The 26275-nt window shown below is 38.5% G+C and overlaps 2 protein-coding genes across 2 annotated transcripts; one reads left to right on the top strand and one right to left on the bottom strand.

Annotated features, from left to right (window-relative positions):
* Positions 1 to 295: 295 nt before the first annotated feature.
* On the bottom strand, positions 296 to 10698 carry ptcd3 (pentatricopeptide repeat domain 3). Its single transcript, XM_065268047.1, has 24 exons — positions 10591 to 10698; positions 10342 to 10394; positions 10227 to 10257; positions 10090 to 10135; positions 9936 to 10004; positions 9737 to 9841; positions 7706 to 7829; positions 7487 to 7593; positions 5786 to 5862; positions 5504 to 5591; positions 5354 to 5414; positions 4528 to 4610; positions 4293 to 4437; positions 4122 to 4172; positions 3943 to 4032; positions 3834 to 3862; positions 3640 to 3746; positions 3027 to 3105; positions 2858 to 2948; positions 1694 to 1779; positions 1462 to 1610; positions 1336 to 1377; positions 905 to 1063; positions 296 to 825 (listed from the first exon to the last, which is right to left on the bottom strand). Exons 1-24 carry the CDS (start codon positions 10674 to 10676, stop codon positions 780 to 782), a joined length of 2004 nt encoding a protein of 667 aa, XP_065124119.1. The 5' UTR covers positions 10677 to 10698; the 3' UTR covers positions 296 to 779.
* Positions 10699 to 11622: 924 nt separating this feature from the next.
* polr1a (RNA polymerase I subunit A) lies at positions 11623 to 25441 on the top strand. Its single transcript, XM_065267981.2, has 34 exons — positions 11623 to 11785; positions 12582 to 12786; positions 12873 to 13022; positions 13118 to 13225; positions 13703 to 13788; positions 13878 to 13966; positions 14783 to 14863; positions 14946 to 15051; positions 15164 to 15326; positions 15419 to 15595; positions 15678 to 15800; positions 15949 to 16176; positions 16740 to 16994; positions 17118 to 17309; positions 17935 to 18084; positions 19697 to 19880; positions 19964 to 20046; positions 20283 to 20441; positions 20525 to 20623; positions 20716 to 20868; positions 20945 to 21027; positions 21125 to 21290; positions 21371 to 21592; positions 21681 to 21895; positions 22443 to 22610; positions 22712 to 22847; positions 22946 to 23106; positions 23190 to 23319; positions 23402 to 23509; positions 23864 to 24121; positions 24482 to 24682; positions 24771 to 24888; positions 24973 to 25137; positions 25247 to 25441. The coding sequence occupies exons 1-34, from the start codon at positions 11709 to 11711 to the stop codon at positions 25345 to 25347; spliced, it is 5100 nt and encodes a 1699-aa protein (XP_065124053.1). The 5' UTR covers positions 11623 to 11708; the 3' UTR covers positions 25348 to 25441.
* Positions 25442 to 26275: the final 834 nt, after the last annotated feature.

Below are 26275 nucleotides of genomic sequence, written 5' to 3'. Positions count from 1 at the left end.
ATAATAGTATAAATAATACCTGTGAAATGATAAAGCACAATCAAAGCTTCAAAATCACAGAAAGAACGGGAGCGTTAAAGTTGTTGGAGGCAGCATAAAACATGTTAACATGTTCTTTCATTATTAGTGGATTTTATTTGTCAAAAAACATTGCTGATAAAGAACTACATAAAAATACTACTTACACATATTGATGTGATATATGAATATTGTAAATCAATGCATTTTTTGAAAATTAATAATAATAAAAAAAAAATCACAGCTCTTTCCCTCTAACTTGACTTATTTTAATGGTTCACTATGAGCTTCCAGGAACTTTTCCTGAATCACGTGACTGCCGAGCTTTTTGGACTTCCGTTGTCAGAACTCTCTTTCTAAAGGGCTCTGGTTTAAACCATTTTACCAATGATCCATATCTTTCTCATTTTGACAAGATCATACACAAATGAATAATGAACTGAAATAAAAGTTCCCATTTAGGCAGTGGGACTTTAAAAACATACTGTAAAGATTTTCCTATTAATCAACACAAACATTCCCATGCTGTTATTCACTGTGCAGTGTACAGAGCTTTATTTACCATGCGAAAAAATGTCGATTAATAATAACTGAAACAGAGTAATGGAAGAATGGTTTAATTTGAATAAAGAGTGAAATTTGAATGCAAGTAGCAAGCATGAGCTTGGGGTTTTAAGAGTACTGATGTATTACTGATGCACTTTTTCTCTTTATATTGTGCTGCTGTGATCCACACTTCTGAAAGTATCTCAGCTCCAGAGTTAATCACTGTTATGGCTCTGTAGTTCCAGATCAGACAAGATGCTCCTGCAAGATGACACAAGAGATGCAGATTATAATCGTCATTCATCTGTAAAGTTCTCTCATGTTTAGTAAATAACCTTACTTCTGCTCCTCTGAGAGCTGAAACTCCTGCCGGACTCTCTCAATAAGCTTTGAGATCTCAGGAAGACAGAAACCAGCTGAGATCCGGAGCAGCTCGACTGCCTGATTCACATCACCGCTCTCTTTTATACACGTCAAGAACTTATTCATCAGCTCCTCACTGACACAACAACACAAATCATGCCATTAAGACATATAGAAATTAGAGATGCACAGATTTATAAAAGCAGACAGATGTGAGGGATGGCCATGTATAGAGTCTGATTGGTTGGAGTACATTATCATGCTTCTCCCAAACGTATTTAAAAAAACTTTAACAGAACACTGGTGCAAAAATGCCTTGATATTTAAAAAAAATCCCACTAATGGAAAATCTTGAAACACAGACATTTCTTACAGTGTATCCATGCATATGTGGGAATGTGGTCGTACCTTGGAACTCGGTTGTGGGTTTTGAAGAGCTTTAGCATATCCCTGGATAAAGAAAAGTAATATGAAATCCAAGCACTATTTAACCCATGTTATTTTGATTAAGTGCACAGAAAGTAAGGAGGTTACCAGGCCTCGCGTCTCCTCTGAGCTGCTAGTAAAATGGAAATGACATCGCTGATAGAAGAAGCGCTCCAGCTCAGCGTAACCTTTCCACGGTCGCCCGTTTCATACATTTTCTTCACATCCAGTGCACAGAGAGCAAATGACTCCTGTACCTGCACACCAATATACAAATGCATTACAGATTTAATTCAACATCTATGAAACAGATATCTCTTTTTTAAGATGATAATAATACCTCTTGACTTTGTTTTTCTCTGGCCATGAGGCTCAGTATCTCTTCTACCAGCTTCTGTCTGTTTGCATGGCCAAACTGTTTGATATCTGCACAACCACAATGTTTATCAGTACAATGTAAGGTCACCCGCCAACATGGAAAAACTACTTTTGTGTTTGAAATGAAAGCATACGCTTACACTGAATTCAGGAAAGCAATAATCTATTAACTCTTTCCCCGCCATGAAACTATTATTTAGTTTGAAAGCAGAGGGTCTGTTCTTTCATTAGATATATTGTTTGTTTATATACAGCGGGGAAAATAAGTATTTGACACATCAGCATTTTTATCAGTAAGGGGATTTCTAAGTGGGCTATTGACACAAAAGTTCCACCAGATGTAGCCATCAAGCCAAATATTAAATTCATACAAAGAAATCAGAACATTTAAGTATACAAGTTGAGTCATAATAAATAAAGTGAAATTACACGGGAATAAGTATTGAACACATGAAGAGAACAAGGTGCAAAATGGCATAGAAAGCAAGATCACCATCTTATATTATCTATCGATTATTCTGTGTTTTCCCCTACATCTATTCATTTAAAGCTGCTTTGAAAAAATTAACAATTGTGAAAAACGCAATATAAATAAAAATGAATTGAATTAAGAGAGGGCCAAGGAACCTTCAAGATTTAAAGACCATTTGTGTGAAAGAATGGGCCAGAATCACCTCTGAGCAATGTAGACGACTGATCTCTCCATACAAGAGACGTCTAGAAGCTGTAATCACCAACAAAGGCTTTGCTGAAGTATTAAATAAAGTGTGTTCAATGCTTATTCCCTGTGTCATTTCACTTTATTTATTATGACTCAACTTGTATACTTAAATGTTCTGATTTCTTTGTATGAATTCAATATATGGTGGAAATTTTGTGTCAATATCCCACTTAGAAATCACCTTACTGATAAAAATGCTGATGTGTCAAATACTTTTCCCCCACTGTATTTAAAGATGAACATTTTCTTGAAGGCATTAAACTTTTGTGAAAATCATAAAAAAATGCTGACGCTGACTGGCATTTAAAAAAAAATGCTGGCAGGGAAAGAGTTAAGTCATTTGAGGTTTCATAAATGCTACATCAAGTTTTTATATTTAGATATTAAATAAAGAAACATCTTCACCTTTCCATATCTGTGGAATCATGTCTAATCTGTTGTCGGTATCAAGTGCCTGAAGTAAATCTCTCATAACATAAGAATTGGGGTAATAAACCTGCAGATGAGATCAGATCACATTATTTCAACTTATTCCTTCCATTATTCCTGTGTTTAAATCAAGCTTGTTACTCACTGAGGGAATCAGATCTCTGTACCACTTCAATACCACATCAATGCTCTCCATCATACACAGCAGACTCATGAAGCGTGCACTGCAGCAGAGTCAACAAGACTAGTCAGATTCATCATTTACAATTTCTAGTCATTTACAATTGTTATAAGTATGCTATTTATTGGCGAATTCTTTAAAAGGTGTACAGATGTTTTCACAATTTCACTGGTTACACTAGCAGTGCAAAACATACACAGAGTTTTTTAATCCTGTTCAACAAAAAAGGGACAGTTGACCCAAAAACGGAAACTTAAGTCATTATTTACTGACCCTCATTTCATTTGAACCATCATGAACTTTCTTTGTTCTTCAAAACACAAAGACGTTTTTTTTTTTTAACTATTGTGTTTTGGGTTTTCCGGTTACTATGGGAGTAGATGGTGACTGACGTGGTCACAACACGCTCTTATAGTAAGCAGGACCCAAAATGATTCTGGATTCTGAAGAACATTGGGGAATCAAACAACATGACAAAGTTTTCATCTTTAGATGAACTATTCCTTTAAGTAATTTGACCATGTGTTAGGGGAATGGCTGTAGTAAAGTCTCTCTGTTTTGTTGTTGTTATACTCACTAGTAGATGCTCTGTTGAAAAGCGTCCCCTAGCAGTCGCCAGTTTTCTCCAACACCGAGCAGCTCATGAACTCTATACGCCTGCTCCATGTCTTTAGTGTCAAGACACTGCCGATAGAGACAAACAGGTCATAGGTCATATTTAAAAGCACAATGATTATAAATGCATTGAAAGTTAAATCTAAATTTACTTACAATCCTCATAGCGGTAATGAAGAACTGTGCTGCAAAACAAAGCCGTTGAAATCATGAGTCATTTCTCGGATATAAATCACAATGAACCCATGTAATAAGAAGCTCGTACCATCATCAGGGTCCTGTGGCGTAAAGCTCTTTCCTGATACCTCATTCATTACTTCCTGTAAAACATCCGATTGGCCTTGAACAGGTGCACCTGCAAGGCATCATGGGAAATAAAGCATACATGCTTTGTATGTGTAAGCATTTGACATTTATTAGAAACATTCAAATAACCTTTCTTACCTGCTTTATAGAAAATGCTCAGCACATGATTGTAGGAGGCCAAACTAGGCACTGAAATAGAGAAAGAAAAAAACTGTAAACCAGATATTTGGTGGAAATCAGTAGATCTTGACATATAATAAATAAAAATGAATGAGATAAATTCAACTATGCAGTATTAGCCGAACAGACCGATGGACAGAGTCTTCATCTCACTGATGACCGGAAAGGCCTGGGATTTTCCCAGAGCGCCACAACGTCTCAAAGCCTTCAGGACGCTGTTCAATGTCAAGAGGTTTGGTTTGACTTTCTGTTCTGCCATCTGCTTCAGGAGATCCTACGAAACACACACACACACGCGCGCTGTTAATGCAGCTGCTACAAAAACAAATGAAGAATAAAAGCAAAAATCCCAAACACTTCGCACCAGTATCTGCTCCCATTTCTCATTGTATTTCTCTTGTACTTCAGGAGCGGCTGAGATCAGAGCATTGAAGGTGTGAACATCAGCTAGAAAAGAATGCATATAAATATATCAGCTCACCAATAAGATACACAAATGACTTTTACAGCTACTTATTACAGCTTTAAAGTTGCCAGTTATTTACACTGCATGTTTGAAGTGACTCAATTCCGATTTTTTCCCTCATGTGACACAGATATGATATGGATATGACCCAAAAACGGAAAAACCCCATAGATTCCGATATTCTCCAATTGGTTACAGGCCTCATTTATATGTGGAAATAAAGAGGACAAATCAAATATTCCCATCTCAAGACATGTCATGACTTGTGTGTCATTAAAAAGGCTACGCTGGCAAATGACGTCAACTCAGGTGGACCACATGCGACATGACTCTTCTTAGCAGTGCAATAGAGGACAACGGCTTCAGTTAGTGTAGTAATGTCTTGTTACAGAAATAAATCACTATAATCTTGCATAATAATTTTGTCTGTGTTTACTGCATATCGTGACATTTTACTTTTTTCTGGGGTTTAAGCTGCTCCGGGTCAGTATGTCTACCTTGAATTGTATGCTGATACCGGATATAAAAGATGATAAAAGGGGGTCATGAAAAAACAAAAGACAAATCGGATTAGGCATTAAGATTTGCAGTGTAAATCCAGCCTCAGTGTCTACTGTATGTATGTATCTGTATCAACTCTTTAATTTTCCTTGGTCAAAAGTTGTAAAATAAACAGTGTGAACTATCTATTGAAGTGATTCAAATGTGTCAAAAGCTTACTTACCTGTCAGACGGTTGTTTAGCAGGTCAGTGTAGGTGCTGAAAGCTTTGGCGTAAGCACCATACTGTGAATTCAAACACATGGTGGTCAACATTACCAGACGAATATTGAAAGCACGATCTATGAAATGAAAGAGCAGACTGGTTTGGTTACCTTCACCATGCCTCTGATGAGAGCGCTGTATGAACGACTGTTCGGCTCTGACAGAAGCGCAAATATTCTTTCAGCATTATTATTCTCTCTGAAAAATTAAAACAAGGTTTAATTTTTGCTTTAAGATGCATGCAGCAATTATATTTTCTTGACTCTGTAATAATATACGTTATAATTTAATTTAGTACCAACAGGTTGAATTCTTATAATTTGTGTAATGAGTGTATGTGTGTGTGTGTGTGTGTGTGTGTGTGTGTGTGTGTGTGTGTGTGTGACACTCACTTCCAGACCCCCTTATGTAAATCAGAGCCTCTGAATGGTCTTCCTTTCCTAACCTGTGATTCTTCCTGTACCTCCTCCTGTAATCAGAAATAGTCCCCTTGTTTACTTTCAATAGCAGGGGACTATTTTTGGGCAGTGTGTAATATCACTACGCCTCCTGCAGCCATGTTAAAGCAGCAAAGTCTTTGATTATTACACCAGAATGAGAGTATAGTTCATATCGGCCTAGAAAATCACAACTTTTAATTTTCTGTTGGTGTTAGTACACGATGTAACTACAAAAGAGTCAAGTTTTAAACAGGAAAAATCTCGAAACTCTTTGGTTATTTTTTAGCATGATGCTAATGGTCTAATCGGATTCAATAGATTGTGCTAAGCTATGCTAAAAGTGGTAGCGCCAGACCCGGAGATCAGCTGAATGAATTCCAAAACGGAAAGAATCAAATGTTTAACTCCAGGGGAGCTGGAAAATGAGCATATTTTCATAAAAAAGTGGAATGTCTAAATGCGTCTACTAGAAATGAAAAGCTAACCTTAGGCTACAAGCAAAAAAAAGATATATTATAAAAGTATTGTGATAAATGATGAAGAAGTTGATGCTACCAGTTAGGGATGTGCATCGATGCATCACGTTCCCATTGAAAAGACCTGTCTAAAAATCGATTCTGAATCGTAAGGCTCCGATTCAGTGTTTCATGCACAGCTTGTGCATGTATTACGGCTCCGTGATCAGTAGGAGGTCCTTATCAATCTAAAATCACTATGAGTTTGACTCGTTTATAACGTGCATTTAAAAAAGCACTCGTCAAACATAATCATTTAAAATATTCTCTATTATCATGAAAATACCTGAAACAATCTGAAGAACAGCGATATAAATATTCCTGTAGACATTTCCTGGAATAGTGTTTGGTATACTACTTCTTCTGTGGCACAAATGGAGTTTCTGCATGAAAGCGCCCCCCTGGCTTTTGAATGTGGCGGCATTTCACCGTAATTCATTCAAATTCATTCATTGAGAAAACGCACATTTGCCCGATTAATTGTCACAACCCTACTACCTATTGAATTCCATTTCTACTATTAAAGTCAGTGGTAACAATCTGCTGTGCGCTTACCATCATTTATCAAAATATTGTCTTTTGTGTCCATCAGAAATTCATAGAGGTTTAGAACAACATGCGGAGGAGATCTATCCCTTAACAGACACTTTAAAGCTTTTAAAAAAAGTCAAGAGTGAGGGTATCACTGGTGTGTTTAATGTCCAGGGCTCCAGACTGCCACCAAATGGTGGCATTCTGCCCCCAAAACTTGAGAGTGTGCCACTGAATTTTACATCCAGTCGCACATGTGCAACCAGTAAATTTGACCTTTTTTTGTGATGTGACACTGAATTTTAAAAATTAGCACATTGTACTTTCTGTATCTATCATCAAAGTATTTATTAGTAATAATGTGAATATTTGGTTAGCATGTTGATTTAAGGTATGTGCCCCTAAATTTTCTGGTTGCGCCCCTAAAATTTTCAGTTGGTGCCACTGTGCTCCTAGTGAAAAAAGTTAGTCTGGAGCCCTGATGTCATACAACAAACCTGAAATTATCTTAGGCTTATGTTAACCCTTGATCATATTTAAGGAGTTTAACCACAACCCCATTCAAAAAAAAATTCCATTGACTTCAGGATGTTCTAGGGGTACTTACGGTCTCTTCTGCCCTCTGGTCTGGAACATCTTGAGCAGGATCACGGTCTCCATAAAAACAAATCAGATCTAACAGCTGATTGGTCACATCCAATGACACCTGTGAACCTGTGCAAAACAAACTCGTCTGTAATTTATCTCCCCACCAGCCCATAACAGAGAACTTTGATGACAATGTTATCATAAGCATTTAGTTTAGATGCTTTGTGTGGTTTCTTACCAGCCTGTAGCAGTTGATCATACAGATCTACGGCAGCTTTGACTTTTCTCAGCTGAATTCTTTCGATCAGTGCCGCTTCAGACACTTCCTCTATCTGAACCTCCAGTGTTTCTGGCATCAAACACTTTCAACAGAAGAAGAAACAAACCATTTTAAGCCATTACAGCTGTACAGTGACAATAAAGATATTCAATTCACATCACTGAGCCTTGATCAGACAACATGACTGGAAAATAGGGCAAAATTCCAGGAATTTTCAAGCTTGGAAACTTTCCACGGGAATATATGGGATTTAACGAGAATAAAATGGTGTCCAAGAATGCATTGAAATAATGTGTTAAATTGTTTTTTGATATTTACATAGAAGTTATGTAACTTTATTAAGTGCAAAAATTATCCAGAAACGTTTTTACATGTCCATTTACAACCCTAGGATTTGCCCTTTGAATGAAATAGTCTATTTTAGCCCTATTTGAAAGGGTCATGAATAATAATATTGAGCTCTGCTCTGATTGGCTCGGCTCTGAGGCTCATGTCAGTAGCTCACATTAGTGAACATTTTAACAACATTGTACTTAATTTATGTGTAATTCAATGTTGGGGGCGTACATCTCAACTGTGACATCACAGTCTGTGTTATGTTGAGATTGGCCTGTTTTACAGCTAACTTTTGCAGGCACACGGTTTAAATAAAATTGAGGAAACAAACACGTTTGAGGCCCACGGTTTGTTATTACCATGTACAGAGCTCTTATCAATGCCTAGATAAATAAAGTTTTTTATTCTATGGCACCTTTAATGGAAATAAACTGGGAATTTGAAATAATTGCAGAGTTGCCTATAACAGGGAACTTAAAAATGTAATTAAAAAAAATCTTGCAGCATAATTTTGTTTAAAACAATAAGATTTTATGCAATTTTTGTTGAATTTCTACCCTGCACAATGAGCTCAATAACTTCATCAAGTTAAGTAAGTTTTGATACTAAAACTTGGATAAATATATTTGATATATGGTATTAGAGTTTAACTAGCAAATACCAAAATGTGTTTTTACCGAGGGGCAACCTTCCGATCTCTCTAATGAAGCCAATACGGAAGTGACTTAAACTGCAATTCATTGACTGGCCGCTTGAGGCTGGCTCCAAAAGGGAGTCAATTCCCATAGACTCCCATGTTAAAAATGCCCAACTTTACAGTAGAAAATAATGTGTTTACAGCCTGGTACAAAAAGTGTTTGTGGCTAATTTTGCCCTTCATGACAACTGTGAGGGGGTGAATTTGTATGTAACTCATCCGTTTAAATTATATTAAGCCTTAAACTTCTCCATAATTAAGGGCGTGGCCACTTGAGTGACAGTTGAACAGCCACTGCTGTAACTAGACTTGCGATAAGCGGGAGTGGTTTCACCTCAGCTTCACACATGTCCCTCCTCTTTACCCCTTTTCGGTTTTCCGCATTGATTCGCGGTGACGCGCGGCCAAGATGGCGACGGCAGGCAACACCTACTTTAAGCTTCAAAAACGATCTTCGCAAACCAATGGGTGACGTCACGGACACTACGTCCATATTTTTTACGGTCTATGGTTTTTATAGTAGCTAGCTAACTAGCTAGCCAGAGTCAAAATGTAAGCTAGCACTATTTTATTGAAAATGTATTAGGCTAGCTATCATGTAGCTGTGATGCTCTTTCTATACATTCTGCTAGCCAGTTTTCTGTTATCATACAGAATTACTGTACCACCCAAACGTTTGGACACATTTATTGGACACAAATATTACTTTTTTACGTTTATTACGAGCATAATTATGTTTATTATGCTTTTGTGTTACCCAATAAAAAAATCAATTTAAGTTGTACTTAAGTAAATGAGCCAAGCCGTAAATTCCCATAAATTCCTGCTTAAATTTCCAAATTGCAATATTTCCAAAGTTTCCAGAGATAAAGTTCCCATATAAAGTTTCTGAAAAATTTACTGGGAACTTTCCACCCCTTTGCAGCCCTCCTGGAAACCATGAACTTCACACTCACAGGAATATGAGGCTCTGCGTAGTCCTTCTGGAAGTATTTTGGGAACTTATTGATGAAAAATTTTGCAGCATTTCTGCCTGATTCTTGGGATAAGGAAAATAATTTCTGTGCAGGATAGAGCAAAAAACATATACATTTGATGTCATTATACGCTGTATCTCATGTCAGATTATAACAAATGAACTGAAATTCGACTCACAAACTCTCCTGATGTTTTTGGAGTGAGATACGGATCATCCTGAAATCTGTAATGTGATGCTGTTGGATCCTGTTTTGAACACCCAAACATCTATGAAGTTTTACAGTATAATGATGATGACGTACATTTAAACAGATCTTATAGATGTACATACCCTGTTCACAGTGGATGCTAGTGCTTGTAAGACAGCTTCCTTACTCCTGATAAACAATATCAAATGTATTCATGAATTCATCTTCAGTGAACATTTATGATCAGTTAAATGAGACAAAGGCAAACAACACAACTTACCATGTTTTTTTCTTTGGAATGACTATTTCTTCTAGAGACAATATTAAAAACATGATATAAAGTTATGCATGTCTTATGACATAAGCATCACAGCACATGAATCTTTTATTCATACCTGAGGCTGAAACTGCAGACTGTTGATATGCAGCAGCACTCAGACTAAAACTCCTGTAATCAAATTATCACAAACAAAGCGATGAAAAACTTTACATTAGATGAATCATGTGGAGAGTTACAGACATAATTTGACACATGCAACCCCTTGAAATGACCTACACTACAGACAGCCTGTAAAGTCAGCAACAGCAAATAGCATACAATACAAACAGCCCCAAATACGACCGTATGTGTGCATTTATCTTACCTGTTTGATTTCTGTAAGTTAATGTGAAATAATCTGCTATTTTTACATACATGATGCCTGAGCGCCTGTGAACAGGAGGACGCCATGACACCGGATTGGAGTAAAATATTGTTACTAGATAATATCTGTTCCTGCGATGTACACGATTTAGTCCTCTAGGGGGCACTCGGTGGCTCATAAAACAAATATTGAACACATTCTAGATATGAACGTTTTATCGTTAATGGAGGTGTTTCTACTGTAAATGTTATACTAACTTCAATCTATTTATTTCACGGATTGTTATCTGAGATGCAAACAAAAGCCGATAGCACACATCTCCATTAAAGTACTAAATAAAACGCCTTAACGTTTAACCACAAACGACTGTGATTGGTTCATTCATAAATGCGCTGAGAAAAGTAACAGGCATCACATGACCAAATCTGTCTTTCGCTGTTTTAAAAACAGTTTAACGATCATTTGGACAGTTTAATTAATAACCTAAATAATGGACATCTACAGCTTCAAGAATATATTTTGATAGCTTTAAAAACAGACAAAAAGGACTATTATTAATGGGCATTTCGTTCTTGAAGTCTCAGAAGCCCCGCCCACCGCATCACTGTTTAAGGCAATAGGCTTTGTTCGACTACATGCGGCGTCGCAAGAACCGACAGCAGGATGACGTCAATGTTCCGCGAGAGCAAATTAAAAGCAAACTCCTCCTTATGATTTCGCGAATCGCTCTCGCGGTACTTTGACGTCATCCTGCTGTCGATTCTCGCGGCGCCGCATAAAGTCGAACAAGGCTATACTGTTCTAACACTCGATCTGTTATTTCTGTGCATGCTGCTTGGACGCTCCCATTCTCAACAAATGTTTATGAGCTTTTGTACGTCCGTCGTAAAATAGTAACACATTACAGTGTTTTGCTTGTATATGAAATATATCTGAAATAGTTTCTCATAAAAATCTTTCTGCTTTTCGTACAGTAAATATTTCGCTAAAGTTAACCTACACTTGTAAATGGTTTCGCCCGTTCGACTGGTGCAGGAACCCACGTGTTACAGATCTACATGACGCACATGGGCACTGTAGAGAAGTTTTTACTGTAGTTTCTATGTTTTATATAGAAAATGCAGTTTTCAAAAGAAACACCATGGAGGCGATTAGAGGGCTTGTCGTTTGGCATGTTGTCCTCTGATGAAATAAGGTAAAGATGCACTTTCGTAACTCATAAGTAACCTACCTACAGAGCTAAACAGCTAGCTAGAGTTCAGTTGTGTGTTGTTTTTTGATTGATTGATTGAATATTTTATTGAACAGCAAGCAAGTTCAAAAGGATAAAAACACAAAAAAGCCCATAGGCTTGTTTCCATTGTGGTCCTTTAGATGGAAGACGACTAACAAATACATGTACTAATAACATTGAGAACAATGAAAGAATGGCGGATAAAAATACAGATAAATAAACACCATAAAACACATACAAAACAAATCCTAAAAGACAAGCAGACACACCAACAGACAATACAGTATTCCTACTACTTACTAAAATGTTGTCAGGAGATTTTCACTGTTGTTGCCCAGGAAATATATCAAAAAGAAAACATTTGACCCTTTGTGACATCTTCCTCCTTATGTTGTCACATTACATGGGGCAAGTTGTCACAAGGGGACCCTGTTGTGTATGGATATAAAACATGTAGCTATTGAATTAAAGGTGATGCTATCCAAAGCAAATGTACTTTTAACAGAATAGATTTATTTGAGTTATTCATAATACTAATTTGTCTTATAAAATTAACGTTTTATGGAAAATGCAATGACATTTAAGGCAGTCAGACTATTATGAACCATAAAACAGCCAATAAAGGTAGAAGGATCACATTCAGTTTTAAAATCATAATAAAATATTCAACAAAATACATAACACCATACCCCAATAATGATGTGACAGCCTGACATACCATCATAACATGGTGTTATACTATCTGTGTGTGCCATAGGAAACTGAGTGTGAAAAGCATCACCAATGCCCAGCTTTTGGATAACGTGGGTAATGCCGCAGCAAACGGGTTATATGATCTGGCTCTGGGTCCGGCTGACAACAAAGAGATCTGCTCAACCTGCATGCAGGACTTTAACAGCTGTCCTGGACACTTTGGTAACATAGATCTGCCCCTGCCCGTCTACAACCCTCTGTTTTTTGATGTGAGTTCATAAATCATACCATAGCTGTATGCACTTTTCTGTGACTGTGATTTGGTGCTGAATAGACGTCATTGTGTCTTTCTCAGAAATTATATTTGCTCATCCGGGGTTCGTGCCTGTCGTGCCACATGTTGACATGTCCGAGAGCAGCCGTTCATTTACTGCTGTGCCAGCTGAAGCTCTTAGACGTGGGTGCCATGAAGGAGGTTTATGAACTTGAGAATTTTCTCAATCAGGTGAGATTTTAACCATGGTTTATCTAAGAAAACGTCATTCGTTTATGAAATATAAGCGTTTTATATTGTTGTATGTTTTTCTCTTTCTGTTAAAGTTTGTGGAGGCCAACACTCAACCATCTGGAGTACAAATCCAAGAAGCACTGGAAGAGTTTATTACTCCCATCCTTAAAGCTAATGAAAACAATCAGCAAACTGAACCTGTAAGTCTGCTACATAATTTTTTTTTTTTATTTACATATATTAAGGCCACCTTACTTAAAATCCACTTTTACAAGGTGTTTCACATAAAGGTGCCGTTTTGAGTATCTTGTTAATGTGACATCACACTGATAAAGCACAACCCACTGCCACTGAATGACAGTCCTGTATTACCACAGAGTGAGTTGTACGCTGTCCACCGTATCTCAATATTATATTATATATATATATATTATATTATAGTAAATGATCGATGAGCTGAAAGTTTACAGACACATTCTGGGCACACTTGAGACTTGCATAATAAGTGCACTTTAAAGGCTAGTGAGTGTTCAGTATGCATTGAATATGTAAGTGCATTAACAGAAAACTTCTCATGCTATTTATTAGGGTCTTTGTAATGTTGTTTTTTAGACCTTGCTGTTATGTCCATATAGTTTGTTCTGGATCAGCGATGGCAACATCTTTATTTCTTTCAGATTAAACATGTCTGTGAAAAGAAAAGCAGTCTCATCAACAGTTTCTGGAGAATACACATGATCCCGAAAAAATGCCTGAACTGCAAGTGAGCACAACTCATCTTTCTGTTCTTTTTAACTAATTAAGTGGCTTTAGAAAAGAGTCTTGATCATTTTGTACGTTTGTCTGATTCAGAGCCAGCCGAGCGCACGTGCGCAGAGAACATAACAGTAAACTGATCGTCACACATTCGTCTACAAATAAAGATTCAGAAGGAAAGGATGGTGAGTTTAGATTTCACTTTTGTATTCATTTAAAAAACTCTTTCATAAGTTGCCTTTCTAGTAAACTATAAATTGCGAGATTGAAAATACGACCAATAGAAATATGTTGGTTTCGCAAAACCCCCTATACAAGTTTTATTATATTGCAAAGCTGCAATAGAAGCAGTTGTTTGCATTTACAGGTTACCTGACCTGTGTAAAATTATTGCATACTATAACATCAGAAACACCTCATACATGGCCGCTCCCAAGTGTAGGGGGCTTTTCTTACCATTTATGCTTGAAAACATGTCTGGGTCTTCTTTGAATAAAAATAATGGTTATTGAGGTGACTGCACAATACGTAATCCTACCAACATCCATCACCATTAATGATTTTGGGATGACTTATCGCGGGAGGAAAAAAGAGGTTTTAGTTGTATAATATAGTTTTTTTTACTGACATTTAGAAAATATTGCTAGTTTGTGCAAACCTGTAATGGAAGCCGTGCTGTAGGGATGGCTTTAAAGGGATAGTTCACCAAAAAATGAAAATTCTGTCATCATTTACTCACCTTCAAATTGTTTCAAACAAGTATAATTTTTTTGTTTTGCTGAACACAAATTAAGTTATTTTGAAGAATGTTTGTACCTACAGTAAGGAGATCTAGGGCACCATTCACTTCCACAGTAGGTAAAATGAATAGTGCCCCAGATTTGTTTCTTTATAAACAGTTTTCAAAATATCTGCCTTTAAATTTGCAGATTTTGATGAAGTTGAGAATAATTTTTTTACATATTTCTACTGATTTATCAGCTTGTATTTGTTGTTTTCAGATGATGTGCCAGCGGCCAAACGTGGATATTTGACTCCAAGTTTGGCTCGAGAGCATGTCATCAAACTCTGGGAGAAGGAAGGTAAGTTACAGATTAAGTCTTACCTATTTTTTTTCATAGATTCATGTCCATGAATAATTTTGTTTCCTTAATTTCCTTTTAGGCTTTTTCCTAAGGCATCTGTTTTCAGGATTTGACATGAGCGGCTCAGAGAAGGGCTTCAACTCTGAAGTTTTCTTCTTAGACCTGCTTGTTGTTCCTCCATGCAAGTGAGTTTATCAAATGTGTAGCTTAAAACAACCACTCACACACATCATAAGATGAAATGATAATCAAGTGTTTTTCTTTATAAAAACGTCTGTTTTGTGTCCCGTTGTTTAGGTACAGGCCCGTTAACCGTTTAGGAGATCAGATGTTTACAAACGGTCAGACTGTGAACATGCAGGCAGTATTGAAGGATAATTTAATCATTCAAAAGTTGTTGGCACTGATCGCTGCTGAGAAGACCAAAGATATTGAAGGCACACAGACAGAGCTGGAGCAGGTCAGTTGTGTATATGTTGGGTATATTGTGTATATGTGTGTTACTATTGTTATTTGTGAAAGTAATGTATGGTGTTATTTGTTTTTCTTCAGTCCAGTGAGACGACAGAGATCAGTCAGATAGATCAGACCTTCTTATCAGACATTCAAGGACAGACTCTCACAGACAAGCTCTATAACATCTGGATCCGTCTACAGACCCACGTCAACATTGTTTTCGACAGCGATATGGACAAACTGATGACAGAGAAGTTTCCGGGTGTCCGTCAGGTAGGTTTCAGACAGATTCTCGTGAGCTTCTGTATAATTGTGAGTTAATGATGTAACCGTGCTTTACATGTTTCTCTCTCAGCTCTTGGAGAAGAAAGACGGTCTGTTCAGGAAACACATGATGGGGAAGCGTGTGGATTACGCAGCTCGATCTGTCATTTGTCCTGACATGTACATCGGTACCAATGAGATTGGAATACCAATGGTGAAAATTATGATTTTATTTGCATCAGTGCAGTTTGTGCGATTTCTTTGAATGGAGGTTCGAGTCCGAGCCACAGGCTTTGGTTCAGTTTTGGAAATCATAGTATTGTATATGATAATGAAATAGTGCTGTTATACGAATCCTCCAGGTGTTTGCTACCAAACTGACGTACCCACAGCCGGTGACACCATGGAACGTGAAGGAACTCAGGCAGGCTGTGCTGAATGGACCCAACGTTCACCCCGGAGCCTCTATGGTCATTAATGAGGACGGCTCCCGAACAATCCTCAGCAGTACCAATCTGACCCAAAGAGAAGCCGTAGCTAAACAACTCCTGACACCCAGCACTGGACAACACAAAATCCCCATGAAGATTGTGAGTGACAGACTCAAAACATTTGATCTCATATTCAAGTTCACACAGAGTTTCTGGCCTGTGAGCTGTGAAACACCAACAGCATTGTGTAGGGGTGTCATGATTCTCCAAATCCTCGATTCGATTACATTTTCGATTCTAAGGTCACGATTCAATTTGATTCTCGATTTTTGAATTATACATTTTTTTGAAAGACAAAAAATTATATGCCATCATTATTATTATTATTGTTTTCAGTCACTTAAGTCAAATGCAGTCACCTGTATCTCTTACCTAATGCAAACATGTCTGGAAACTGTACATTTTAAGATGTTTCCTTACATTCTAAGTCATGGAAATTCAGCTTTTCAGTCAGGGAATTTCACATCTGGCTTAGGGTGGGAAGGGGGACAACATTTCGTCAGTCGCTCATTTTCTTTTTGTTTGTTGAATCACACTGTGGGTACTACTTTAGCCCAAAGTGAAACCTCATTGGTCAAATATCTTGTTTAATATGCTGTGATTGGCTCTTATTTTGTTAAGGCAGGTGTTGTTTTTAAGATTCTTGTTTTCCTCTTTCTTAGGTTAATCGTCACATCAAGAATGGAGACGTGTTGTTGTTGAACCGTCAGCCCACTCTCCACAGACCGTCCATTCAGGCCCATTGCGCTCGGATCTTGCCGGGAGAGAAAGTGCTCAGGTTACATTACGCTAACTGTAAAGCCTACAATGCCGATTTTGATGGTGACGAGATGAACGCTCATTTCCCTCAGAGTGAACTTGGCAGAGCTGAGGCTTACACGCTAGTGAGCACAGATCAGCAGTATTTAGTGCCTAAAGTGAGTCTTCATCAAGTTGATTTTCTTTTATTTATGTCAAAATAAAAGTCTTGATTTTTGTAGACCGTGTGTATTTTTGTTGGACTATTAGAGTACATTTTCTGGTCTCTGCATCTTCCATAGGATGGGAAGCCGTTGGCTGGTCTGATTCAGGATCACATGGTGTCCGGCACCAATATGACTATCCGTGGATGTTATTTCACACGGGATCAGTACACTGCGTTGGTCTACAGAGGTCTTACGGACAAGATCGGGCGAGTGAAGCTCCTTCCTCCCGCACTCATTAAACCCGTGACACTCTGGACGGGCAAACAGGTAACATTCCCACACGTTTAATAGGGACGATTCATCGCGTTCCCCATTGAAAAGACCTGTCTGAAATCGATTCTGAAACGCAAGGCTCCGATTCTGTGTTTCACGTACTACGGCTCTGTGATCAGTAGGATCTAAAATCACTATGAGTTTATAACGCGCATTTAAAAAAGCAACACTTGTCAAACACAATTCATTATAATTTTTTCTTCATTATCATAAAAATACCTGAAACAATCTGAAGAACAGCAATATTAATACATTTCCTGGAATAGTGTTTGTAATGACACTTCTTCTGTGGCACAATTGGAGTTTCTGCACAAGAGTGCCCTTTGGCTTTTGGATGTGGTGACATTTTACCGTAATTCATTTAAATGTATTAATTGAGAAAATGCACATTTACATGATTAATCATCAAAGCCCTAACGTTTTATCTGCTGTTGGAAACGTGTGGCACATGATATTAAAGAAAACCAAGAGAATGTTGCGCTGTGGAGTTTAAGCAGATGACTCGATTTGAGCCCAGCCTGCAACCATTTTCCTAAATGATTTCCTGTCTAATAAACAGGGGAAAAATAAATGGGGAAAATGACCAAAAGCTGATATTTGGATGTTTTTTTGTCTGAAGGTTGTGTCGACCCTTTTGCTGAATGTCATTCCTGAAAACAGCATTCCATTGAACCTGACGGGAAAGGCAAAGATTCCCAGTAAAGCCTGGGTGAAGGAACCTCCCAGATCTGTTCCTGGATACAAGCCGGAAGTTATGTGTGAATCTCAGGTGACTTAAAAGTAACAAACCTTGTTGTTACAAGGTGTTTTTTTTACTCATTTTTTACTCATTTATGACTAGCCACTGGCTTGGTGGACAGAAAAAGCAGCTGGCAACACTGACACCACCGCAACCTTCTTAAATCTTATGGCATTAATCTGAGCATGTTTCAATTACCCTTTAAATTGTGCAAATTGACATTGTGATTTGAAAATATGGCAAATGGAAAAACGTCATGAGGTGCTCCCACTAGTTGGTTTTTCAGGCAATTTGGAAAAGGTGTAACTGCAATGAAACAGTTTATTTGCATTTTCGGGTACCTGATGTAAGTCACATAATTATTATCTGAAGATGAAGTGGTATGTACTAAAACCTCCCCAAAATACTTGTCTGCTCTCAAGTATAAGAGGCTTTCGTTGCCAATAATAATTTGAATAACACTCCTACATGTCTTTTAATTTAAAATAATGTGCTATTACCTCTAAGAAACACCTCATGCGTTGCTGCTCCTAAGTATAGACCCTTTTACAGCTCACGTGATCAAATAGCCTGCGCGTGCATTTGGGCAACGGAAGTGGTGTTATTCCCCATTGGTTCTAACGTGGTAGCAACTCAGAAAGTTTATTAAAACGGTTTCTCAACATCAAAATGTCCCGTTGTTGCGTTTGGTTGCACTAATATAATATACTAATATACGTATATATGTATCTGGCAACTTTATTTTTGGCCATCTGCTAACGTCTTTTATCCACTCCACTATAGTACACGGATCTGGTAGCTGTGTTGAAAATGTTGATAAAGTCAATTTTTTTAAAATAACTTACTGTTTGTGTTGCTTCACTTTTGATTCTTACGATACTTCCGTTGCCTAAATGCGCGTGCATACGCTGCCACGTCATCATTGTGTACAAACAGTAAAATGGTCTATAAGGGGCTTTCCTTGGCATTAATGTTTGTATAATACTCGTATGTCTCCTTCGGTTAAAAATAATGCCTAGTGCGGTGGATGTGTTGTTAGTAAGCCTACCAACATCAGTCGGCGTGATGTTTCGCGACAGGAAAAACTATGTTTCAGTTGCATATCATCGAATGATAGAAAGAAGCCGTGTTATAATTAACCCATGTTAGTTTGTGCCCCACTCACCCCTACAGTAACAAGGGCTGTACCTTATCGCACCTTAGGGGCTGTACACACCAAAGCTTTTTTATGCAGCTGAAAAAGCCTGGAGGACGCCGAATGCCAGCTTTTTTTCAGCTGAGTGCCAGCTTTCTTCGGTAGCTGTGAGCCGGTTGGTTGCTGTGATAATGTCCCGCCCCTCCTCCACTGTGATTGGACAGGCGTGTGAGAACTGACATTGACGAGCGGAGCTTTTCACCCAAAGTTGAATCTCTTTCAACTAAAACAGCAGAGCGGCGGTTTTCAGCACGGAAGAAATCTGCTAGCTTTTGGCTTTTTTGAAAAATGCAGAGCTTCCAATTGAAAACATGCGCCGGCCATGGGCGTAAAAGCTTTGGTGTGCACGCCCCCTTATTTTTATTGATTGACTGTATTGTGTGGGCAGTCATATAATTGAGTTCATTGAAAGAATCAGCTTGTAATGTTTTGTATCGTGTTTATCAGGTGCTCATTCGTCAGGGTGAGCTTCTGATCGGTGTGTTGGATAAAGCTCACTATGGCAGCTCTGCTTACGGTCTGGTACACTGCTGCTACGAGCTGTACGGTGGAGAAACCAGCGGGAAACTACTCAGCTGTCTGGCACGACTCTTTACTGCCTACCTGCAGCTGTACCGCGGTTTCACCTTGGGTAAATTCACACATCAGTATCAACTGATCTGAAACAACTGAGATAGACATTTTATTTGACATGTTTCATTTTATTTCTGACAGGCGTGGAGGACATTTTAGTGAAAGAAAGAGCCAACAAACAACGAAGAAAAATTATTAAAGAATCAGTGACATGTGGCTCCAAGGTAAAGACATCAGTATATAATCATGTTTTCTGTATTATAATAAAAATATACATGTTTATGGATGTGACAAATAAAGATTTTGGAAGACAACATACTTTGTAGGAATTCTGTGAATTAAAATTCCCAACCAGAAGCAATTTATTATTGTTATTTAAATTGTTGTGTGCACATTTTTGAGACAGAAACAATGTTATGGATTTGAGATTGATAATGTTTTTTGTTTAATATTTATAAAGGCTCTTAAGGCTGCCTTTAACCTGTCTGCGTCTGCTGCGGAGGATGAAGCAAGAGAACGCTGGCAAGATGCTCATCTCAACCCAGACCAGAGAGATTTCAACATGGTGGACCTGAAGTTCAAAGAGGAGGCCAATCAAGTGAACAACAACATCAACAAGGTGCAAACCTCATCTCTAAAGATTCCTATTATTATTATTATTCAGTTTCACGTGTTCGTTCGTTCTGATGTTGTCATTATCAGGTGTGCATGCCGCTGGGTCTCCATCGCTCCTTTCCAGAGAACAACCTGCAACTTATGGTTCAGTCTGGGGCAAAGGGTTCAACTGTTAACACCATGCAGGTGATCTTTGATTTTGGCCACATGCTGTTGTGTATCTGTTACTATACTTGTGTAGCGATGTGATCATTTTGTGTGTCTTTGTGCATGCACAGATCTCCTGTTTGTTGGGTCAGATCGAGCTGGAGGGCCGACGGCCCCCACTGATGCCTTCTGGGAAATCATTGCCCTGTTTTCAGCCCTACGAACCTCAGCCACGCTCGGGAGGATTCGTCACCGGCAGATTTCTGACGGGCATCAAACCTCCAGTGAGTTTGATTTTGATAAAGTCATAACATTGTATATTATTTATCCTAAAAAAACACTTTTATTTATTATCTTCAGGAGTTTTTTTTCCATTGTATGGCTGGTCGCGAAGGTCTCGTGGACACGGCTGTCAAGACCAGTCGATCTGGTTATCTTCAGAGGTGAAATTTATGTCTCCAGATTTTAGTTTCAAAAAACTACTTTTGCATGTTTGATTGCATTTTGACACAGGCAGGCATATTATTATTTTTATTTTAGGTGTGTGATTAAACATCTGGAGGGTCTGGTGGTCCAGTATGATCTGACCGTGAGAGACAGTGATGGAAGTGTGGTCCAGTTTCTCTATGGAGAGGATGGACTGGATATTCCCAAGACTCAGTTTTTACAGCCGCGACAGTTCAGTTTCATCAAAGACAACTATGAGGTACAGCCGCTCGGTGACTTGTACACGGACGCATCTGTAAACCATCCACATTTATTACACAAGGAATTGTTGTTTTTCAGGTCATCAGGAAGTCAAAGTGTTTGGATGAAGTTTTGGCTAAAATGGACCCCCAGGCCGCATATAACCATTTTAAGGCCATAAAGAGATGGAAAGCCAAACATGAGTGTGTTTCACCCAGAGATGGGGCGTTCCTGCTTTACTCACAGAAGAAACTGGGCAAGCTGAAAGCTCAAACAACAAGCCAAACGTTGACCAATGGGAGAGATGCAGCCACATTACAGGTATCGCAAAGCATTTCGTAGTTTTTGTCATGCACATACCCAAACCTGTAAATGCAAAGATAATAATGATTTGATGAATTTGTTGTAGCTTTTGGAGCGGTGGGGAGATCTGGACGAGTCTAACCGTATGAAGTATTTAAAGAAATCCTCCCGTTGTCCAGACCCGTGTTTGGGTCTTCATCGGCCGGACATCTGCTTCGGATCAGTATCCGAGACGTTTGACGCCATTGTCGAGTCCTATATGAATCAGTTTGATGTAAAGGACGAATTTCAAACATCACCTGATGTCATTGACACAGATAGGTACGAATCATTGATCTTTGACCATTAACATTAGGGCTAATTGATCAAATCGATAATGAAACTTGCTGATGTTTTATGTGGGTTAGAAATGGAAGGATTTGGTTCATTAGTTGTTAGTATTTGGGCTGTGAATATTATCCAAACCAAACATTGCCCCAGCCCGATTGTCCCCCCTCCCTATTCCCCCAGAAGCACACACACACACACACTGTTCACCGAAACAAAATCTAATTGAGTAATATTCATGTTTTTATCCAATTAGTCGATTAATCGAAAAAGTAATCACCCGATTAATCGATTAAAAAATAATCAACATACAGTATAAAGAACACAGGGTCTATATTTACACATGAGTTATGAGGTAATTTTTGCCATCAAGTCCACCTATAATGTTAGTTTATTCTTTAACCAAAAATTTTATTTGAGCTTTTTTTTTGCTGTTTTTCATTATTAGCCTTTCAGATTTCTGTCTGAAAATCCGTTCCACAATTGTTTTATCGGTTAATCTTTAAGTGTTTTTATTTATTTGTGTTTCTGTGTTGAACAGACTGAAGGTTCTCCTGCAGCTGAAGTGGCAGCGAGCTCTGTGTGATCCTGGGGAAGCTGTCGGTCTGCTGGCCGCTCAAAGCATCGGAGAGCCGTCCACACAAATGACCCTCAACACATTCCACTTTGCTGGCAGAGGAGAGATGAACGTCACCCTGGGTATTCCCAGGTCCGGTTTCACTCGCATACAGACTTTTTTAGACATGAACTCTTTCTGTGTACCATTTGTTCGTGCCACTGAAATGACACATTTTCTGTCATCTTTCATAGATTACGAGAGATCCTCATGATTGCCAGTTCCAACATCAAAACACCCATGATGAGCATTCCCGTTCTGACGAGCAAGAAAGCCATGAAGCGTGTTAAGACACTCAGGAAGAAGTTAGCCCGGGTTTGTTTGGCTGAGGTGAGCATGTTTATTTATGACAATATCCTGTGATTACAACCAAGGATCAGAAGGAACGTGACCTTTAAGTCAATGAAACTATTGTGATCTGTGTATAGGTGCTTCACAAGGTGGACGTGACGGAAACTTTACGCATGGAGGGCAAAAAAAGACAAAAGTCAAGAGTTTTTAAACTCACTTTCCACTTTCTGCCCCCTGAGAGATACCAACAAGACAAGCAGCTCACCCCTCAACAGATCCTTAATTACATGGAGCAAAAGTACACAAAACCATTCAGTCGGTCATCAATCTCTACTTTATAGGCTTTTTAAGGAATCACAACATCTTATTTGTGCTTTTCAGATTCTTTCGTCTGCTGTTAGAGGCCATTAAGAAGCTCAACACTAAACTCTCATCTCTCAGTGCCGTGGTCACACGCAAGGCCACGGCGAGAGATCACGATCGAGATGCGGCCGGCTCTGCGGGCGGAGAGGTACGCCGTCAAACCCCAATGCATGTGTGCTGTGATGTCATATTGTACATGTAACAACGGCAGTGTGTTGATTTTTCTGCAGGATGACGCTGATGAGGTTGCAGAAGACAATAGGGTTGTGGACGATGAGGCGAACGAGGGAGACGCTGATGCAACAGATACCAGGAGGAAAGAGAAACAAGAAGAAGAGGTATGAGAATCAATGGCAGCACTTATGCTTATGAGGTTATGCCTTAAGAGAAAGATTAAAGGGACACAAGGCAGCATTTTTATGTTAATAAATCATCTTCGTAAGTCGGTATATGGTTAAATGACTCATTACATGACGAATGAAGACTCTCTCGCCCGCCCCTACCGTCTGTAGGAAGAATACCCCACTTGCAAGTTCGCTGTATCCGACCCGGTGTCCTTCAGTCTCGTATAGTCTTAGATATAGAACGCATTTACTCCCAGACACTAGGGGGAGCTAGTAGAGAAATAATACTCAGACTTGCCTTGTGTGCCTTTAAATATCAATATAAATAAATGGATGCTTTTTGACCAGGTGGACTATGAGAGTGAGGAGGAGGAGGAGGGCGGTGGTGGCGGCAGCGATGATGAACAGGCTGATGACAGACAGGAAGAGGCGGGGTCTTCAGAGCTTCTTGAGGAAGGGTCCGGTGAAAGCCCACCACTGAGTACTGGTGACGCTGAACAGATAAAAGAGTGTAACCAAGAATCAATGCGAATCAACACAGTACTACAGTTAGGCTCTGCCATTGAGGACTACAAATATGACACCACAGATGGGCTATGGTGTGAGGTATGTACACCAATAGTGAGGCTTTTGTTGTTGTGTTTTCATTCTCTGTTGTTTCATTAAAAATATTTAAATCATTCGCAAGTTCTTATGTCACTCATCCAGGGACTCCCCAGGGTCTTAAAGCCTGTATCTCTGTGCACATGCACACTTTTAATTGATTTTTATATATATTTAGAATGATGGATATAAAATGCACTGCATGTTGCTTGATAATAACTAGTGTTTGTATTACTGAGTATCTAAGTAAAAGTGTCAGTGTTCATACAGATTTAAAGATAGTGATATGCAATCCTAACCATGTGCTACATCATTTGCAATGTAATGAAAACTTCATAATACATTGTTGGTTCTGTCTTCCAGCTGACGATGGTTCTTCCCGTCAGTAAGGTGCACTTTGACCTCACATCAGTGGTGGTAAAGCAGGCTCAAAACTCTGTTATCATGGAGACCAAGGGTATCACACGCTGTTTACTGAATGAAGTCACTACTAAACAAGGTAGTAAAGAGCTTGTGCTAAACACGGAGGGTATCAACATGCAGGAACTCTTCAGATATTCAGATGTGAGTCCAATACAGACCAACATAAAAATAAGCTTGTAATGATAAGCGTCACTATTACTAAAGGGCTGTTCATTTTTTATACTTGCAGATCCTGAACCTGAATCGATTATACTCCAATGAGATTCATGCTATGGCCAACACATATGGCATTGAGGTGGCCCAAAGAGTCATTGAGAAGGAAATTAAAGATGTGTTTGCTGTCTATGGTAATAAAGCAGAAAGTATTTTTGTTCAACTTAACCCATCTGGAACTACGCCAGACGTTAATTCATCTGTGTTTCTCTATTTAGGTATTGAGGTCGACCCGCGTCACCTCTCTCTAGTGGCTGACTACATGTGTTTTGAGGGGGTTTACAAGCCTCTTAACCGGTTTGGGATCCAGTCCAACAGTTCGCCATTGCAGCAGATGACCTTTGAGACCAGTTTTAAGTTCTTGAAGCAGGCCACAATGCTGGGTACAGTTGTTTTGTCTCTTGTTTCATAATGATGCAGGTGTTTAGAAGTCTTTTGTTAGTAATACAATTGTTATGTATGTTTCATGACTTGTTTTGTTTTTGTTAACAGGTTCTTATGATAAACTGAGTTCTCCATCAGCTTGTTTGGTTGTAGGGAAAGTTGTCAAAGGAGGAACCGGCCTCTTCGATCTTAAGCAGCCATTACAATAATGCACTGAAGAAATAAGACTGCTATAGCATTGAGAAATGGACACCAGAATTGTGATATTTACTGTGTATGACATCAATAAATCTTTTTATTGACTCCCTGTCTAACGTATTATCATTATTAATAATGTCTGCATATCATAGTCAGCTTTTAGTAAATAAATATAGTAGATTCAAATCCATGTCATCTAACAATCTTTATATTCTGCATGTTTCTTGATACAGTGAAATCGCATCAGATTTTGCAGCGAACTGAACAATTCATTCTGATTTGCAAACCCGTTCAAAACATTTGGCCCATTTGCTTTGTAAAAAATTGACTCGAACGAGTCATTTATTCCCCAGAAACACGTGACGGCAGTTTATAAGTAAAATACACATTTCGTAATGAATTTAAATACAGTAACGAAGGAACGCCACACAGTGTAAAAAAGTAAAAGTACAAATTTTCAATTAAAAATATGCTTGAGTAAAATACCCTCTTTTAAATGTACTCTCAAGAGTAGCCTACATATTTTTATGTAACAAAGAAAGTAAATAGCGGTGCGTTCCTACCCACCTCTGCTTACAGGCCTAAATAAAGTTTAAATAAAATTAACTAACAGAAATTTACAACAACTGAAGTTCTTTAAGCTTTGTTAATTTTGATTACAATATAGTTGTCTCTTTAAACTCAGTGGTTTTCAAACTGGGGGCCGCGAGATGGTGCCAGGGGGACCCCAGTTTTATGACATTTTATGAAATACATTAATTTATCATGAATTCTGTTTAATTAAATAAAAAAAAAATAAGGGTACTAACCAAAAGCACTACTTTTTTGTATAATTTAATGGTTTTTTTTATTAAAATGTTGAGTTTTAGAACAGTTTTTTGTCACAAATTTTCTTTAGGGGGCCGCGAAGGAATGCACCGTACACAAGGCGGGCCACAC

Source organism: Paramisgurnus dabryanus, chromosome 16 (genome assembly GCF_030506205.2).
Source record: "Paramisgurnus dabryanus chromosome 16, PD_genome_1.1, whole genome shotgun sequence".
Classification (NCBI taxonomy): Eukaryota; Metazoa; Chordata; class Actinopteri; order Cypriniformes; family Cobitidae; genus Paramisgurnus; species Paramisgurnus dabryanus.
This window is presented reverse-complemented; position numbering and strand designations above follow the sequence as displayed.

What these genes read in the sequence shown, in the direction of transcription:
- ptcd3 (XM_065268047.1), bottom strand. Translation starts at nt 10,676, where the DNA reads ATGGCGTCCTCCTGTTCACAGGCGCTCAGGCATCATGTATGTAAAAAT. An exon ending in TTACATAAGGGGGTCTGGAA is followed by an intron (nt 5,592 to 5,785) that starts GTGAGTGTCACA and finishes TTAATTTTTCAG; the next exon opens with AGAGAATAATAATGCTGAAA. An exon ending in AGAAATGGGAGCAGATACTG is followed by an intron (nt 4,438 to 4,527) that starts GTGCGAAGTGTT and finishes TGTGTTTCGTAG; the next exon opens with GATCTCCTGAAGCAGATGGC.
- polr1a (XM_065267981.2), top strand. Translation starts at nt 11,709, where the DNA reads ATGCAGTTTTCAAAAGAAACACCATGGAGGCGATTAGAGGGCTTGTCG. An exon ending in CACTCTGGACGGGCAAACAG is followed by an intron (nt 17,310 to 17,934) that starts GTAACATTCCCA and finishes TTTTGTCTGAAG; the next exon opens with GTTGTGTCGACCCTTTTGCT. An exon ending in TGAACAACAACATCAACAAG is followed by an intron (nt 20,442 to 20,524) that starts GTGCAAACCTCA and finishes TGTCATTATCAG; the next exon opens with GTGTGCATGCCGCTGGGTCT.